The 17,486-nt window shown below is 34.9% G+C and overlaps 2 protein-coding genes across 3 annotated transcripts in view; one reads left to right on the top strand and one right to left on the bottom strand.

Moving 5' to 3' along the window:
* Positions 1–42: 42 nt before the first annotated feature.
* Positions 43–10,175, bottom strand: MS3_00011103 (uncharacterized protein). The gene is made up of 5 exons (XM_051219509.1): positions 9,977–10,175; positions 9,715–9,936; positions 6,032–6,223; positions 4,050–4,214; positions 43–617 (listed from the first exon to the last, which is right to left on the bottom strand). The coding sequence occupies exons 1-5, from the start codon at positions 10,169–10,171 to the stop codon at positions 96–98; spliced, it is 1,296 nt and encodes a 431-aa protein (XP_051064674.1). The 5' UTR covers positions 10,172–10,175; the 3' UTR covers positions 43–95.
* Positions 10,176–14,082: 3,907 nt separating this feature from the next.
* The window catches only part of FLVCR2_1 (Feline leukemia virus subgroup C receptor- protein 2), a 68,625-nt gene continuing 65,221 nt past the window's right edge, over positions 14,083–17,486 (top strand). Inside the window, exons 1-2 of one of the 2 annotated variants that reach the window (XM_051217294.1) lie at positions 14,083–14,137; positions 15,406–15,578. In XM_051217294.1, coding sequence (XP_051064676.1) covers positions 15,416–15,578 — 163 coding nt within the window. In that variant the 5' untranslated portion in view covers positions 14,083–14,137; positions 15,406–15,415. The remainder of the gene's footprint in view (positions 14,138–15,405; positions 15,579–17,486) is intronic. The other variant, XM_051217293.1, reaches the window with a different exon arrangement.

Consider the following 17,486-nt stretch of genomic DNA (forward strand, 5'->3'; position numbering starts at 1 on the left):
ACTAACCACTATGTTCCTTTAAAATTCTGGAAAAAGAAACTATTGATATGAATGTATTTTATATAAATAAACAAACAAACAATCAATATCACTAATCAATAATGAGAATAACGTGTAGTGTTATGATGATAACCTCTTTGAGATGTTGGTAATGAATGTCTAAGAGGAGAAGGTGATGATGTCTCATGATGCTTATAATCATTATTATCACGTTGAATAATTGTATTTCGTCTATCATCAGGATTCTCAGATAACATACTAAGATCTTCTACATCTTCATTTCCGCCTAACGGTGAATAAGATTTCATATTAGATGATGATGGTGATGATGATGAATAATTTGATGGTTGTATTATACCATGTTTGTTATATTTTGTTGTTGGATGATTTACATATAATGGTGTTTCTTGACTATGTTGTTCACTTTCAATGAATGAAATTGTTTGTGAATTAGATTCATTATGAAGTTGATTATTGAATGGAATGGATTGTTTTTCTATTCCTTTATAATGATGATATGGATTATTATTAGATATCATTCCAATACTAGGTGAAAATAAACTCATACTTTCATGTCCTGTATCCATAGGTCGTAAGTCTGAATCTAATGCAATCACCTAATAAAATAAAAACAATAGGAAACTGTTCAATCAACAAAGATTAATTTCAAATAAGATGTTGGTTGATAGTTACTTACTTATTCCAGTTACTCCTCGTGAAGGAGCATAGAACGCTCACCAGCATTCTCCATACAACCCTGTCCCAAGCAATCCTTTCTAGCTCCTTCCAGTTGTTATTCATCATTTTCATTTCTGTTTCTGTTTCCCGACGTAATGTGTTCTTTGGCCTTTGTATTTTCCGCTTTCCTTCAGGATTCCAAGTCGGGGCTTGCCTCGTGATGCAGTTTGATGATTTCCGCAATGTATGTTCTATCCATTTCCATCGTCTTTTCCCAATTTCCTCTTCAGCTGAAAGCTGGTTTGTTCTCTCCCACAAAAGGCTGCTGCTGATGGTATCCGGCCAATGGATGTTGAGTATCCTGCGTAGACAACTATTTATAAATACTTGCACCTTCTTGATGATGATTATTGTAGTTCTCCCAGTTTCAGCTCCGTACATTAGAACTGCCTCGAAGTTCGTATTGAAGATTCTCACTTTGATATTGGTTGAGAGTTATTTTGAGTTCCATATGTTCTTCAACTGTAGGAATGTCGCCCTTGCTTTGCCAATCAATCTTTGTTAATTGGTTGATGGTAGTCAACCGGAAAACCCTGGATCTAGGTTTTGTACAATTTGGCACTCGTTAGCAAGGTGTACCTGTAATCTTGAAAGGACTAGTACCTACTGATGGATTCGATCTTGTGTCACACAGCTTCACAGTCAAAGGTGTTATCACATGACATGGATTACCAATCAGTGATCAATCAATTGTGATTAATTTCAAAGTTGTATGTATCAATAATACCCTATAAAGTATAATCCATGTATAATATTTGTATTATAAATGATGCAAATGTTTTAATTTGTGAACTTTGGTATTATTAACCAATAAATAATGAAATATCATCTTCACACATTCAGTGGAGCAATGACTTATAAGTTTAAGAGTTTGACTTTCAACTGCCATGTCACAGATTCATGTTTCAATCTATCTGATTTGCATTTGGCCAACAGTCGATTAGTATCATTAGTTCTCTCATACGTACAAATAAGAGAATCTGGACTTGGTATTTTGCACCCTAGTCAATAGTTTACAACAAAACATCATGAACAGAAATACCTTGTTGACCGAGACCGAAGGCCCTGGGTTCGAATCCCGAGAGCGGGATCGTCGATGCGCACTGCTGAGGAGTCCCACAATAAGACGAAATGGCCGTCCAGTGCTTCCAGGTTTCCAAATGTGGCCTGACATCAATCGGTTCGAGGTCTCAATCAAAAAATTTTAAAAAATAACTGAATTACGTCCTTCTAGTTTTCTTCTAAAAACCAGATGGTAAATCCGTAAATTCAAGAAAATGTCATAATTTTATGGTTGGATTCATGAGTTAATTGAAGCCAGACCACAATGGAAAACCTGGAAGCACTGAACAGCCGTTTCATCCTAGTATGGGACTCTTCAGCAGTGAGCATTCACGATCCTGCCTTGCGAGATTCCAACCCAGGACCTATCAGTCTCGCGCAAGAACGCTCAACCACCCGACCAATGAGTCAGCATCCAACGGTGTTAATGTCTAACTTCAACCAATCCACGAAACTGAGCGATACATCTACTATTGTCATCAGTGAGTTACTATCTCACTATAGACACGGTTGAACTATACAGGTCACTGCTTCTCACTAGAATTCCAGGAAATACCTCTTGAAGCCAGTAACTAATGAGCATACGATGATTATTATCGGAAGGGGTTTTTGTACATATTATAATAATTTTATAGTTGAATTCATGAGTCGACTGAAGCTAAGCCTCCATGGAAAAACTGGAAGCACTGAAATGCCGTTTCGTCTTAGTAAGGAACTCCTCAGCAGTGAGCATACATATCATAATTGCCTACTATCTTCTAGATTGATCATCAGAAAAATGTAATAGAATTTCGATTTACAGTAGGACTAATTACCATTAAAGTAACTACTGTAAATTTGGTGTTCATCTTGTTATGCTAATGACATGTGACAACTTGGATCGGTACATATATGTGCCTGATCCTACGTTGTAACTAACTGACTGGAATTATTTATGCAGTTAATAACTGAATTCTCCTTTTTGAATTACTCAATAAAAGGTTAGGCTAAGACTAAAATCTTACTGAATTAAGTTTATTGGTGATTTTTTATATAGGTTTACAATGATATTAAATAATTCGTCTCATTATAAACATCTTATGCATAGTATAATCCACAATATAACCTGGGATAGTATCAAAATAACTTTATAAGGACTAGTGAATGCTGTATTCCCGAAAGTTGTGGCTACCTTGACGTGGTGACCGGGATTGCCTATCGTGGTGAAGCAACCGAGCTTTATTGGCTGGAACAACCGTTCCTCAAGGTTCTACCACGTCAGACAGGTCGGTTGAAGAGCAGTAAGACTAAAAGCAACAAACCCAAGGCCCGAAGGCGAAGTCGTACTACTGACTGTACAGAGGTGTGACAGCAGTAAGGTGTTTCATTCAGACAACTAGCATAACAGTGATGCTGCCTTCCCCCTAAGAAGGGGTGGGGTTAAAATAGGTCGAACCTAAAAATGCACACCTCGCCTTATCCCACGGATATCCGTCTCCGGCGGTAAGGTCTCAACAAGTACGGAGCTAACAAAAAAATTACTAATAAAAAGGTCGTGTGTGACCGACCTCAAGCAGTTGTCCCTTGGGCACTGCGGTCACGCTCTCAGGTCACTAAGACCACCTCTAATCCAATTTTCTTTTCAGGTACCCCCAGAAGAACCTTTCCACGGTTTGGGCAACCGGGAAGTGATAACCGCCCTCATACTTCTAACAGCACTCAAGACCACTGAATTCTGTATTGAAAATACACATAGATAACTAAATATCAAAATGTGAAATATGATAACCAATAACATAGAGGTAACTATAATAACTAAGTAAATTAAGGTATAAAGTTATTGTGATTGAAGTAATTGTTATCTATGAAGTATTGGAAATTACTGTTATATTGGGAATAGTATATCCGGAGCCAATGAATCTATGAGTGTGAAAAAGGGAACATCAATAGGTTTTCTGAAATGTTTTTCGTATTGAAACCGATTGTTTGTCACTAATGCATCTCTTGAAAGTTGCTCGAAACAACTAACTATCAAGTATACACACTGCTTTCTAATAGATGGCATCGTTTCATACTGAGAATTGTCTATATGGTTCTCTATAATCTAGCAATTATATGTACATATATATAACTCCGCCTGGAGACCCTCCGGAGGCTACTGCCGGTCCCGAGCCCGGATAAAGGAAGAGGGTTAGCGACCCCATCCCGTAGAAAACTAACTCGCTAAAAAAACGCTATATATATACGAAATATATTGATTACAAACATACTTGTTCAGGACGAGCTCCAGTTGATGGAACTTTAACTACAACACCGCCTGCACCCCCAATACCACTTAATCCTCCACTATATAAACCACCACTGCCTATTCGACCGGAAAGAACACTTGGCATACCATAATTTGTTTCAACAGCTTCGAATTTTTCAACTTCTTCCTTGAAGCAAAAAAGTATTAGAGATGAAAGATTGTCATGTGGAATTTATTGTTCAACGAATTTCTTACTATAAATAAGTAAACCAGCCATAATGATCTTAAATGAATATGGAGAAGGTTGTTTAATGCTACATAATTATCATGATTGACTTCAATTTTTGATGTCAACGGCAAACCAATTAGGTATAAGATAACATAACATAACATAACATAATTCGAATTCCTCACACCGGTTTATAACCTTCGTTTGGTCCTAGTTATTAGATGGACATTATCAAGGTTACTTTAACGTCGCTCAAAGATCGTATAGAAATTATAGTCTCACCTTGATAACTACAGTATATGATTGATTAGCTTTCAATATACGTTAAAACTTCATCAACTTATATCTAATTGAATTCTTTTGGGGTTAAATTAAGTTGGATCATATGCCATCTCCGATTTGTTTTGCATCGTTTTCCTGATTGTTTGTTCACATCAACGGCTTTAAAATTCATTCTCATGTTTGACTTATTTAATTCCATTATTCATTAACACAAGTTAAATCGATAATTATACACGAGGGCAACTAGGATTTATTTTTCGATAACTAGATAACTATCAGCAAACGATCAAATTGCAGTTAGATAACGGGCCAACAAAAGTGATGAGTCCGATGTGATAGTGCAGCTTGTCACGTCGGGCTCATCATTTCAGTTAGCGCAGCCTCCTTCATTGCACATCATTTTGCTTCTCTTCGCTTTTTTCGCTTTGTTTCTCTGACCGTCTATTAGAACCAACGATTGTATGAAATATACACATTCGAAATCCATTCTCGTATTTGACTTATTTTTATTCCGTTATTCATTAACGTAAGTTAATTCGATGATTATATGCAAGGATTTGCGGCTTGTATGTTTCGATAGCAACCATCATACGATATAACCGGAGACAGATATCATGCCACTAAAAGACTCTCGGTAATTTTAGATATAATTAAGTGGATCAAAAAACATTACAGTTGAATATTAAAGTATTTAAAGGTTTGTACGGACTCAAATGTATAACTGTATCATGTATTAGTTTTAATAAGTAGACAGATGGTTATTTCATATCCGATATACTATACATGGATTGTTCAATAAAATTAGTGAACTAAGCTACTGCGAATCTTGGTGAAATTAGCGAAGAACTTTCAAAAGATTTATGGGATTTTGATGTTTATACATGAAAATAGTGCCATCAACAAAACGACTCATTTCAAATGGACAAGGTGTTTTAGTAGAGACTACGAAGAATAGAATGGTGATACAAAAGAAGGAAGATCTCTGACTTATTGAGTTGATAAAAATATCAGATGTATGTCATCTGTTGCAATTTACGATGACGAACACACTGTCTGAGTGATTGTTGATAAACTAAATATGATAAACTCGTTTATCTATGCGATTCCGGAAAAAATTAAAACAAGGCAGCAACTGGACTTGACTTCTAATGACTTAACAATAAAAACCTTTATGAAACAAGCTTCACATTTGTGCGCAAGACTGAAGACCCTGAGTCCAAATTCCGCAAGCGAGATCGTGGATGCGCACTGCCAAGGAGTCCCACAATAGGACGAAACGGCTGTCCAGTGCTTCCAGGTTTTCAACGGTGGTCTAACATCAATCAGTTCATGATCTCAATCGAAAACTTAATAATCTCCACAACCCTATACTGAAAATGGAGAATAGTTTGTAAGAGATAAGAATGAGATACCTTATGTTTTATGGAATATGGTCTCTAATAAATACACATGAAAATCATTTCCATATTGATTCTAACTACACAATCACTTACTTGAGCTGCTCGATCTGTATAACTTATACAATACAAGAAACCAGATGAAATAAACGAACAAATAGCTGCTAATATAATAAAACCAAATGACCATGAGAGAAAATATTGATCAGGTCTTGGCATCCATATTCTACTCTGTGAGCTAATACCAAATACTAAAATACATATTGTCAAAAGAATCCCTATAAATATCTGAATCATTTAAAAAGAAAGCATGGAAAAATATGATATTAACTTTTTGTAAAACATAAAACAAGCAATCACTATAGTATATTTTAAAGTAAAAAAATTTCATTAGGTTACGACATGAAAACAACTTTATACAATTATGCTGTTTCACATTACAAAGTCAGCCAGTAACAACGTAGAACTTCGTACGTACGTACATTAGTTCGAGTTGCCACATCACATTAGAACAGAGATACAATTGTCCATTCAAATCCCGTAGTGGTAGAGGTAGTAAGAGTATAAGCAGTAATCGGAAACATTAGGGTTTGAAGATGTTATTTAAAGAGTATAATCTAGTGAAATAAATTTGGAAAGAGGAAAAAAGAGACGAGGATTCAGGAAATTAGAATTTGGGAGAACACAAAGAGTGGATTCACTTAAACAATAGGTAAACTTTCCTTTAATCATTTTGATAAATATCACAAGCTGGAAACTTCACATCGACATCATGAATCATGATACAATTTTATTTAAATCCTTAATAAAACGGAATCATATCTGAATTTTTCGTACACACAGAGGATAGGTTATTTTTAAAGGGAACTGATATTGTTGCTTGGTGTAATAATACAAACTTGAAGCTATGGATGAAGTTTGTTAATTAACGTCAATTTACAAAAGATAAAAAAACTCGGTAGTAAGGATGAAAAATTGCTAGTCTGTTTTCAACTGATGCATTTTAGTATCGTAATCATTACGTATGTAATTGTAGTATAAACTACTACAGAACAAAATCATTAATAATGTAGAAGGCCTTAGTCTACTGATACTAAGCAAGGAAGTTTTTATTCTTGTGAATCTTCTTGCAAAAATCAACCAATAATTTTGATGAAAAGGCTATTCCTTTAGATACTGTCTGGTAACCCTCGATTGGGTGTCGGATCTGAAAAGTTCTCAAAGGTTTATCACTTACGAGGTAATAAATGTTATATGAACCTGAATATGAAACCTACTGTCCGGTACAAAACCTAGGATGAATTTTAGTCTTCGGTATTTAATGATGATCGAACACGAATTCATGGTATCTTAAGACGTGTCATCTATTCCCATACTAGAAACAGTGAGATTTGTGTCAGGCAAACCCGCTGAAAAAAAGCAAGGGGACTAAAATTTATGTTTTCACACTGAAGTAGTTAATCCACAGGTCAACAATGAACGTAAATTTTCTGTTTAATAACCATCTTTAAGTAAAATCGGATATTGCTTACACGGAGTTAACAATTATCTCCATCCTCACATACGTTTTTTTTTTTGAAAAAACGAAAAAATGGCGGATTAACAAATGAACCCAACTCTCTAGGATTTTATTACAGCTGCATAAACGACACCTTCATGGTACTTATGAATTCCATGGAGACAATTATTCTGCTTGATTCAACAGATTTTATCAATCTATGATTACTTTAATGGGAGAATGTAGTGATAGTTCTTCATTTTTAGATGCTTTAGTGGCGAAAATGAATAAATTGACGTCAAAAAGACGTAATAGTAGTAAATCGACATTGATTGGTTATTACACTCATGTAAAGCTCTATATTTCTCAGGTACACGAGAAACCTGGTGAACAGCTTAACACATCATGCCATACTTATTTCCACCGGTGATAATTCTGAAACAAATTTAAATACTGAGAATAGAAACATGTCCATTAAATTTTATTAACAAGCATATGACCAGCTTAGGACAAAGTTAGAGACAATGACAGTTCCTAAGAAACCCATATATTTGAAATCATGACTCTTCAACGACAGTCAGCGAATAAATAACAAAACGGGTAAGAATGACTCTGCAAGATACAAGCGCCATAGGTGAGCCATATACCCTGTTATAAAACTACCTGTTCATTAGAACCGGACATAAGAACGAACTCCTGAAACTAGCTTTATCTATGTACATTAGTGGATTTAACTTCTATAAGGAGCCAGTTACGATGAGCGAAATTTGGACAAATCTGTAACCACATTCTCAAACACCATACTGTTTGATTGAGTAATAGACAGTTCACATGGATAAACTTTATACTAGCTAATCTAATTGATACGAGACACCGTGAGGACGTAAACAATACATTCCTCATCATCCACCAGATCGTATAAAGTAAACCGTACAGTTTACGTATACTCCATTTATATACAGCTTAAGCCATCAACATTTATCTTAATGAACTAGACTTTTGTGTCTATTAAGGATTCAACCGTTGTCCTGGCTTAGGCCATCGGAATAGCTGGCAATAAAATGAGTCGCTAATGACTTATTACACCCAATGTTAAACCGTTTTCTTTTGATCGAAATGTTTGTTTTCGTTCTACTGTTGAGAACCAGTAACATTTTTTTCTTTATGCTTATGTAACTGTGAATAAAATTCGACTTATTGCCAAACGTTTGACAATCTTCTCATACCGTACTATATAATCTATAACCACATACTCCAATTCATTCATTCACTAACCAATGACTTCGAAATGATAGATCACAAGCATTATTAAGAATACAAAATATTAAAAGCTCGGTTTAAATGATGATTTAACCGTTCGTTTGTCGATTATATTTTCTTCTACAACAGGTTGCCTTCGGGGAAAGAAAGCTTACGACGACATAATGTAATAAATTCAGTAATCGCACTTACTTTAGTCCCATACAAAACCAAAAGTCATTAGTTTCTAGAACAAACATTTTGAAGCAGAAATATTCGCAGAAATGCATGCAAACCATCTGTTCAACTACTTCGAAGAAAGAAAAGTGGCCCTCGCATTAATATGTTTTGTTATGGAAAGGACAACTTAGTTACCGGGTAAAATAACATTGAACCCGATATATCATTCTTTTCTAACGAACATTCAAGTATGTCGTTGTACATTGGTAAATTAATTTACATGCATCTTAATAAACGTGTGACGATCCAAGATTTTACTGAGTGTTCATAATAGTGTTCTTAATAATATAAAATCCTATTTCAACTTATAATTAATTGATAACATTAAGTTGAGAGCTACGCCTACAGCCACGAAAATTTCATTCTTGGTGATTTGAAAATAGTGAGCTTTTTTCATATATTCTTGTGTTAACAAACCTCTTCACAGAAGCCTATCGCAGAATTTATGCGGTAACTAAATTGACTGTGCTAAAAACTTGATCCTTCTACAGAGCAGTTCCAAGTTGTAATTGCACAAATGACTTCAAATATCCCAACCCACCAGTTCCATCAAAGGTGAATGATACACAAAAACGGCAACTACAAGATCTTATTACGTAAGCCCTGCTTTTCATTTTTGAGATGAGTAGTGGGTTACCTACTAGAAAATTAACACTATCGCATAACTATACAAGTAAGTTCAAACTCATTATGGCAAAACATTAACCCCTAGCCGAGATAAGGTAGTAAATGATATAAAAATTTAATTATGCGAATAAAGTAATGGTGATTACTGATCGCTAATCTAAGTGATTTTACTTACCTCACCAACAAGAGCCATAGTTGATTCAGCAGCTGGATGACCAAACAACAAGTGGTACAAGACCAGGATTAAAATGACGCAACATTTTGCCGTAAATGCTATAGTTATTAAAACTTGGACACCAATCAACCAGTATGGATTTAGCCACTGCCATATGCCAATCTTGAAGAAAAAACGATCATATACCCAAAAGCACCCGGTCAACACATTAGCGTGGTAATCCTAAACTCTGATAAATCGGACTTATTATTAAGAATAGTACTTGTGGATGCACAAATTTGTCAAAACATACAGACCATATCCCCATGTGGAGAAAAGAACTATGTACACGATCATACGACTGCAACCAATAAGGACTGGAAAACGACAAGAAAAAGAACAGGAACCCTAAAGCAGCTGATATGCAAGCTGCATAGAAAGGCATATACATCTGAGTCAACTTGTAGTCCTTCTTCATTTCCGCTGCAAGATTTATAATTCCGGACAACCCAGAAGGTAAACAATCATAGGTAATTAAAACAATGTTTAGAACACAATTTTCAGTCTCTAATAAGAGGATAACAGAGAATTTTACCACCTATATTTACCAATCCTCTGACTAATCAGCGATAGTGTATTGACTTCTTTTCACTCGCTTATTGACATTAAGTAGAGATTTCAATTTTTGCACATTTCTAATGGGGTTAGTCGAACCGCCTGGCTGCAAATGTCTTGTTAATCAAGTGAAAAGTCTTAAGATAGCAACCATTTTTCACCAAAAAGATATTTGGTTGGCTCAGTTCAGCCAGCTCAAAATCATTTGAAATGTTCGAGATTTGTTAAGTAACGAGATGAATTGAAACGATAGTATAACTTTTTGCCTGATTTTAGGTTTCTTCTCAGTAACCTGAAAATGCGTCATTTAAAGGAGCTGCAAATTTTTTGGCATGTTATCGTTCCAGATGTCTTCCGATGTCTGTTTTTCATGACTTAAGCCACCATATTTTGATTGTCACATAGTGAACTGATTACCTTTGTTCTGTGGTTGATTTTAAAGTTCATCCCCTACTTGTACCAGGGGCTTTTGATATTCACATTTGTTGATTCTTTGACGCTGGGGGAAGTTGAATTTATCTGTCACTTTCCTTTGGGTAGGATTGTAGTAGCTTGGCTTTGGGGTAATTCCTAAAATGTAATATGTCAATCACTCGGAAAACCGTTACTAAAAATATCTCAATGGTGTATGAATGCAGAAGACAGCCGAAGCGCCTACGACAGTTTATCATCCTACAGCGCAGAAACAAATATACAAGCACATCAGTATTTGAGCAGGAAAGCTGATACGCCCAAGCAAGCGAATACTGAGGAGAACTTAGGGTTAAGTCGGTTAAGAAGATTCAGGAAGTGTATGATTCATCGAGTGATCTTCGAGCAACAAACATCTAAGCTGGGGAGGAGGATTTACGGGTGGGTTGTCACATATGATCAAGCATACATATTCATACAGACATGGTGGTAATAATTGTAGGGCCACTGAAGTGTCGCTGGGTCCTAACTAAATCATCTAGCAGTCGGGTCACTGAACTTCAAACAGTTTGTTGATCCTCATCTAGTTCAAAGACAATCAACGCGGATCAGTCAGTTGAACGTCATGGACTAGTCAATGAGGAGGTGGTCTGACACTTTCTTGCTCCTACTCTTACGAATATAATACTGCAGTAATGTCGTTTGTGTTCTACAGTCACCAACACAACCATAACACCTGGATACGATGAAAGGGTAATTCACTTCAGGTACTAAACGGGAGGTGTGATTTCGACGTTAGTTATCCCTCACTCATCCGAAAGATCATCTACGTTAGTGATCTACATGATAATAGCACGAAGACAGGCAGGTTGTTAATGTTAACTGAAGGCCATGACGAAACCAACGTAATTATAGGAGGAGTGTTTTTGACTGACAGAACTATCATTCCATCAGTGGTAATTGAGTCTTACCAACTGCATGTCACTGTTGAAAAAGTGCTGTCTGATGCCACTTTGAACGTCTGTGACATTTTTAATGAATTTAACAGCTTCTAACGTCTTTTAAAAATTTTAATCATAAGTACAACAACTGTTTAGACATGCTGAAACAGTTAAGTTGTGGATTTAGCAGTGATTGTGATACCTTCGCAAGTTCATTCATTACTCGGGCTGTTTCGTTTTAACGGAGCAAAGCTTGCAATTTTAAATGAAAAATGCATAACCATCAACCCTATTTACTGACAAATTGCTAATACTCAACACATCTAATATAAAGCAATCAATGTAAACAAAGATAGAATGCTGTATTCATGATGGGCGAACGGTTACAAAGTAGAAGCTGCTTTATTTGCTAGAGAATAAAGATAGTGAGTTTCCCATCTGTAAACAAGACGGTCACTAGATGTCATCACAACTGGGTTATCCCGGATTAGTGCCAAATATTAGTGTTTCCAGATAAGTTATTCAGCTTAAACATCACATGTACATCATGTGTAATACACTTTTCTGTCAAACCGAAGTATGCGAATTTGTAAGCTTTCACCTAAATACAAGATTGATAAGAACACTTTAAACTGATATTATGTGAAATAAGAATAAAAATGTCTCCCTAAACTAGTGGGGTCTGTAGAGAATTGTCACCAACGAAGTTGAACTAATTAAATGCCTCAGAAGACTGATTACTGAGTGCCGAATAGTCTGCCTCACATAGACAGGGTCGCAAATGACGGATCATTCAGTGGGATGTCTGTTACAGTTGCGGTAGAGTAACTATCCAGTAAACCGCCTCAGTGGTAAGATTCTGTCATTTCTTTGAGTGAATTAAAGAAGCAACTTAGGCTGACCACTAGATTAAACTCGGTGACGCGGCTGATGCACTCGCGGCCAATGTTTGAGAATAGGAAACAACCCAACTGACCTTACGTCTGACTGCCGGGACATAAGTGAACCAACAAAAGTTAAGTATGACAATCATAAGCTCTAACCACTTGCTAACGATAGTAGCAACGATGTCTTGATAATAATGACAATAATGACCGGTACACTAAACTCTACTTGATATTCTTTCCAAAGATTCACATCAAGCACCAACTCCGTAAATATTTATCACAGTGATCGAGATGACTATAATTGACTTGGGAATATGAACAAACAAAACCAGCGATGGAATGAAAATTAATATCAAGATACTTAACAAAAGGAATAGTGGAGAAAAGGTGTATGTGTTTCCAATAAAATTTTCATCGTGCTTCTACACCAATATGCAAATTATTTACAGTAGTATACTGATACTGACTGATTCATACTGCTATATTTTAACGTCACAAAAGACTGGGAATAAATGTGAATGATCAGCTACGTGGTGAAAAGTGTATGTGGTATTTGCAATGGGAATTCGCCATGTTTTTCACTACTTTTTATCATTATTTTCAATCTTTCAGAAGTTTTTTGCAAGTGAACTTTTGTCAACGACATCGAAAGAGGATACCTATTGGTAATTCACAAGCAACCTATATGTATGTATATATATACATATATATTCTCCGATACTCTCCGCCAAGCTTTCAAAAGTTTTGTAATTTCAGAGACATCACTTGTACTAGATGCTATCTAGATTTAAAATAATGTACTTGTACATATGAAGTTCTTGTCGTACAGCGCAAAGTAGAACATGTCAGTTTAAGAATCTTCCTGTAAGTCAACAATTTTGACGGTCAACAGCCAGTTATTTCTGTTTACAAAGCAGTGCTATAGTTTCATTTAGGTTGAGTCGGATTCAGACCTCATGGTCAACATTCAGTTTTGACTATTTTTTTCATGGTAACCAGCTGAATCGACTCCTTTAGTGGCTGGCTGGAACAAAAATAATCTTACGCAAGAAATGTATTATAGGAAAAGACCGTAGACGTTTTCTGTCAAGGCTCTTTGCATTGTGTCATTCAATGATGCACCAATATTATCTCGTGTGTGTCAACCTTGACATTGGCTCAACACTCAGTGATATCACGTCTAATCTAGTAACATTTCCGTTTGACAGGTGACCTTGTAGGGTCTCAATGACATTTTACAGACCCTGAAATCTACGCGACACCAAATGTTGCGTGAGGTACTTCAGATGCCAGTTTTGTTACCTGTGCTGTACTTTTTATTCGTTCAATCATATTCAGTAGAAAAATGATTGACACCAGAATTTTGCCCATACTTCTTGGTTGAAAACTGATAATTTAATAGTTTTATGAGGTCTTAATTATGAAACAACACTTCTTGTCCTGTATTTTTGGAGATGAACGGACAATCGGAAAACGTGTTTAAATCGATCAACAAAGATAGTGAGGTGATTATTGCCTATAAGTGCTTGGTTTGAGCAGCTTTCATGTCACCGTCATACGCATCAGGTACGAGCATTTACATTGTTAAATGTGAGCGTCAATCTTAATATTGACTGTTTTGGTTCACTACAAGTTGTACAAGATACTTTTTTGTCGAAGTGAAGACACTTTAACAAACATGATTTTGTGCATTATTTAAAATTTCAGCATTTAGATCGAATAAGTTTATATTCTATTTTGCGAAGACTTAAAATGAGCTTTCAAACTGCAGCTAAAGTTTTTGTGTGATAAATTTTTCATCGTAACGCACACAATGTATGTTGATTTGCGTATTACTGAACTTTTCCCTCGTGTTTTACATCATTCTTTGACAAAGCAGCTCACGTAAATATAGGGTTTGAGTAAATAAAAAATGTTGATTCATATTTAGACATGTGTATGGTTGTATTTCTATTTATCCCGGATGAACAATTCATTCAAAATCAACATATGAATGTCATAGCTCTTATTAATACACAACATGTAAAAATTATCTGAGTTAATCTCAGACATTCGACTAACAAGCATGACTAAACTGTCTGGATGTGTCGTCATAATAAACAAGTGTTTCTCGTAACCTCTATACGTAAAGGATGAAATAAGTCCATGAGGTACTATGATTCAGTAAAATTTGTATTATTCGTTTAATTATCAAGTGATTATTTTGAATATTACTAAAGGTTTTGTCTACTAAAGGCTTAAAAATGTCGAATCGATTAATTGAGTGCCATTTGTCGACTAATGCTCACAGATTTATGTGAAAACTAGAATCCTTAATCGTATGACTTAGTAAGCTTCAAAATATTGTATACGTCATATATTTCGTTGTTGAAAACTTAACAGATGATAACAAAACAGATAATCTCGACACTTATTAAAACCATAATTGGTTATCCTCTAATAGGACACCTTAATTAAGTAAACTTGACATGTGTACTTGATAAGTAGTTTCTTATTCATAAACGTAATCTAGTTCGTGTTCAGATCTTTCTGCATTCCATAGAAAACGTTTTCTATAAGGATTAACAATGACTCAAGACTTTTCAAGAGAAGTATTAAAAGCATGTTCCTTATACACTATCCCTACTTCTGATTTCCTTCAAAAGTCGAAATTCAAAACATGTCAGGAACTTGTCTCAAAGTTAAAAATGTTTACAATTTGTATACTGATTACTTTCAAAGCCAGTAAGGCCATGCACTATAATAGATACCAAGTAAGTCTTATATTTCAAGTACAGCAAATGAACTGTAAAGGCGCTCACCACACATTTCTAAGTGTTATTTCATATTTTTCACTTTGTTTAATTTGATTATAACAGTGTTTGATAAATGCAAAAGAAAGAGGCCGATGGCTTCACGGTCATCCTATACAAGAGAAGATGGTTTTCGCTACTGATATTTTGTCTGTGTTCATTTGGGAATGCTTATCAGTGGATTCATTTGAATATAATTTCTGATATTGTTCTGTTTTTTTGGGATGCTTCTATTCCAGGTGAGCCATTGTTTGTTGAAGTTATGATTTAGCAAAAACGATTACTGACGTTTTATTACCAATAAACCTATAAGCATGGATACAGAAACCTTTTTTGGCACTTACTGTTATTTCTTATCAAAAAGTACTAGCATTTTTAAGGCTGGTTGTATAGGTTAAGTAACACCTAAGTTTAGAATCTTATATTAGTTAAAATGATTCATTTCACAAATTTTGGGATTTTCTTATTATCTTACTAGCTATGCTGTTTACCATCAAAATAGTTTAATCCATTTTTGAGTGCACAACTGAACTGCATAATTAGCAACGATAAATAAATCTTTCATTTAGCCTATCATATTATAAAGACTCCGTTTGGCGACAGTGATAATAGAAGTATGAGTTGAGTTGGAAGAGTATTTTTCAGACAAATGTACAGACGTATGCGCAATCACACATGTATAAGTGCAGAATTAGGAGGATGTGAATATATGTGATAATTGTGGATAAATTCATGACTTTCTATGAAAAAAATAGTCATTAGAAAGGTAAAAGCGACTCGTGAGCCACATACCGTTTTAGTTATTAAAATAAGTTCAAAAGCTAAGATAATGTGTGTGCACACTATGGTGTAATGACGTAAATAAAACAAACACCTACCAGTCCGTTGGTGTAATAAGTTTATTTAAAAAAATGGCTTGTTTACCGTACTTTGTTAACTATTTTTGTGTATTTTACCAGTTGCGATGTCTGTATGATGATGTATTGATGTATATTTGAGATTTCGTCTGCTACTGTCATCATAATTTGAGTATTGTATCATTTATGGGTCTTATACTGATTTATGTGGATCTGAAATGTTTAAAATGATAGTTAATTTTTGTTACAATCAAATTTGTTTGCTAATATACTTATATTTCTGTTGGTAAGTAGATAGGATCCAAATGAGCTAGTTTAGCATATAGACTGTATAATATATTTCACTTCAGAATGATGGTTTATAGAAAAAGCTTATCTAAAATGTTATTTGTTAGTTATAATTAAAGCGATGAATCTTATTATGCTTCAAACGCATTCCATAAAACTGTCTGTAAGATCTATAATTTTTATTCCACAGAAATACCTTTTTATTTGTTGAATAAACTGAGACTAAGTGACATAATGGATGAATCTTTGTCTTGTAAAATAACAAGTACTTAACTCAGTCAGTCAGCCAGACAACTGCTCAGACTTGTTAAGGAAACCGGTATTAGGAACCCGACTGTTAGCGAAACTATCTCGGAAAAAGATGAATATATTATTCACTATCAATTCAGGAGATTGGATCGATGGGCAGAACACTTTAGGGATCAGTTCAACCGGCCTTCAGTCGACCTGAATGGTAAGTTAATGTAAGTCCTCCAACTCTTTACGAGGTTGAAAATGCTGTAGGAAATCTGAAGCGTGGTTCTGTGACAGTGTTTGTCACTGAAAGGAGTACCAAAGAAGTACATTAATCTTATAAAGACTCTGTACTCGAAAACAACAGGTCGAGTTAGAGCTTATGGCTAACTGTCATCAGAATTCTTTACCTCAAGTGGTACTTAAATAGTATTTTAGTATTGATATTTGTATTGAGATGAATAAATCTACAACTGATGAACTTTAAACAAGACTAAGACCGCTCATCCTGAAACATAATTTAAAGAATTTCTATAACAGTTACAATAGTAGTAGCTTGTAAATTAACCAATAAACTAGACTAAACTAAAATAAAAATTAACTTAATTTTCAATTATATTACTGTTAAACTTGATCTTAGAAAATTAAAAGGTGATTTGGTATACACCACATTTAAATGTATGATCATATTTTAAAACATTTTTAGTTATTAAATCTATCTAAGCTTTATTTATATTACAAAGTTTAAATTAAATGGAATTCATTCCG

This window comes from Schistosoma haematobium, chromosome 5 (assembly GCF_000699445.3).
Source record: "Schistosoma haematobium chromosome 5, whole genome shotgun sequence".
NCBI classification, from domain to species: Eukaryota; Metazoa; Platyhelminthes; class Trematoda; order Strigeidida; family Schistosomatidae; genus Schistosoma; species Schistosoma haematobium.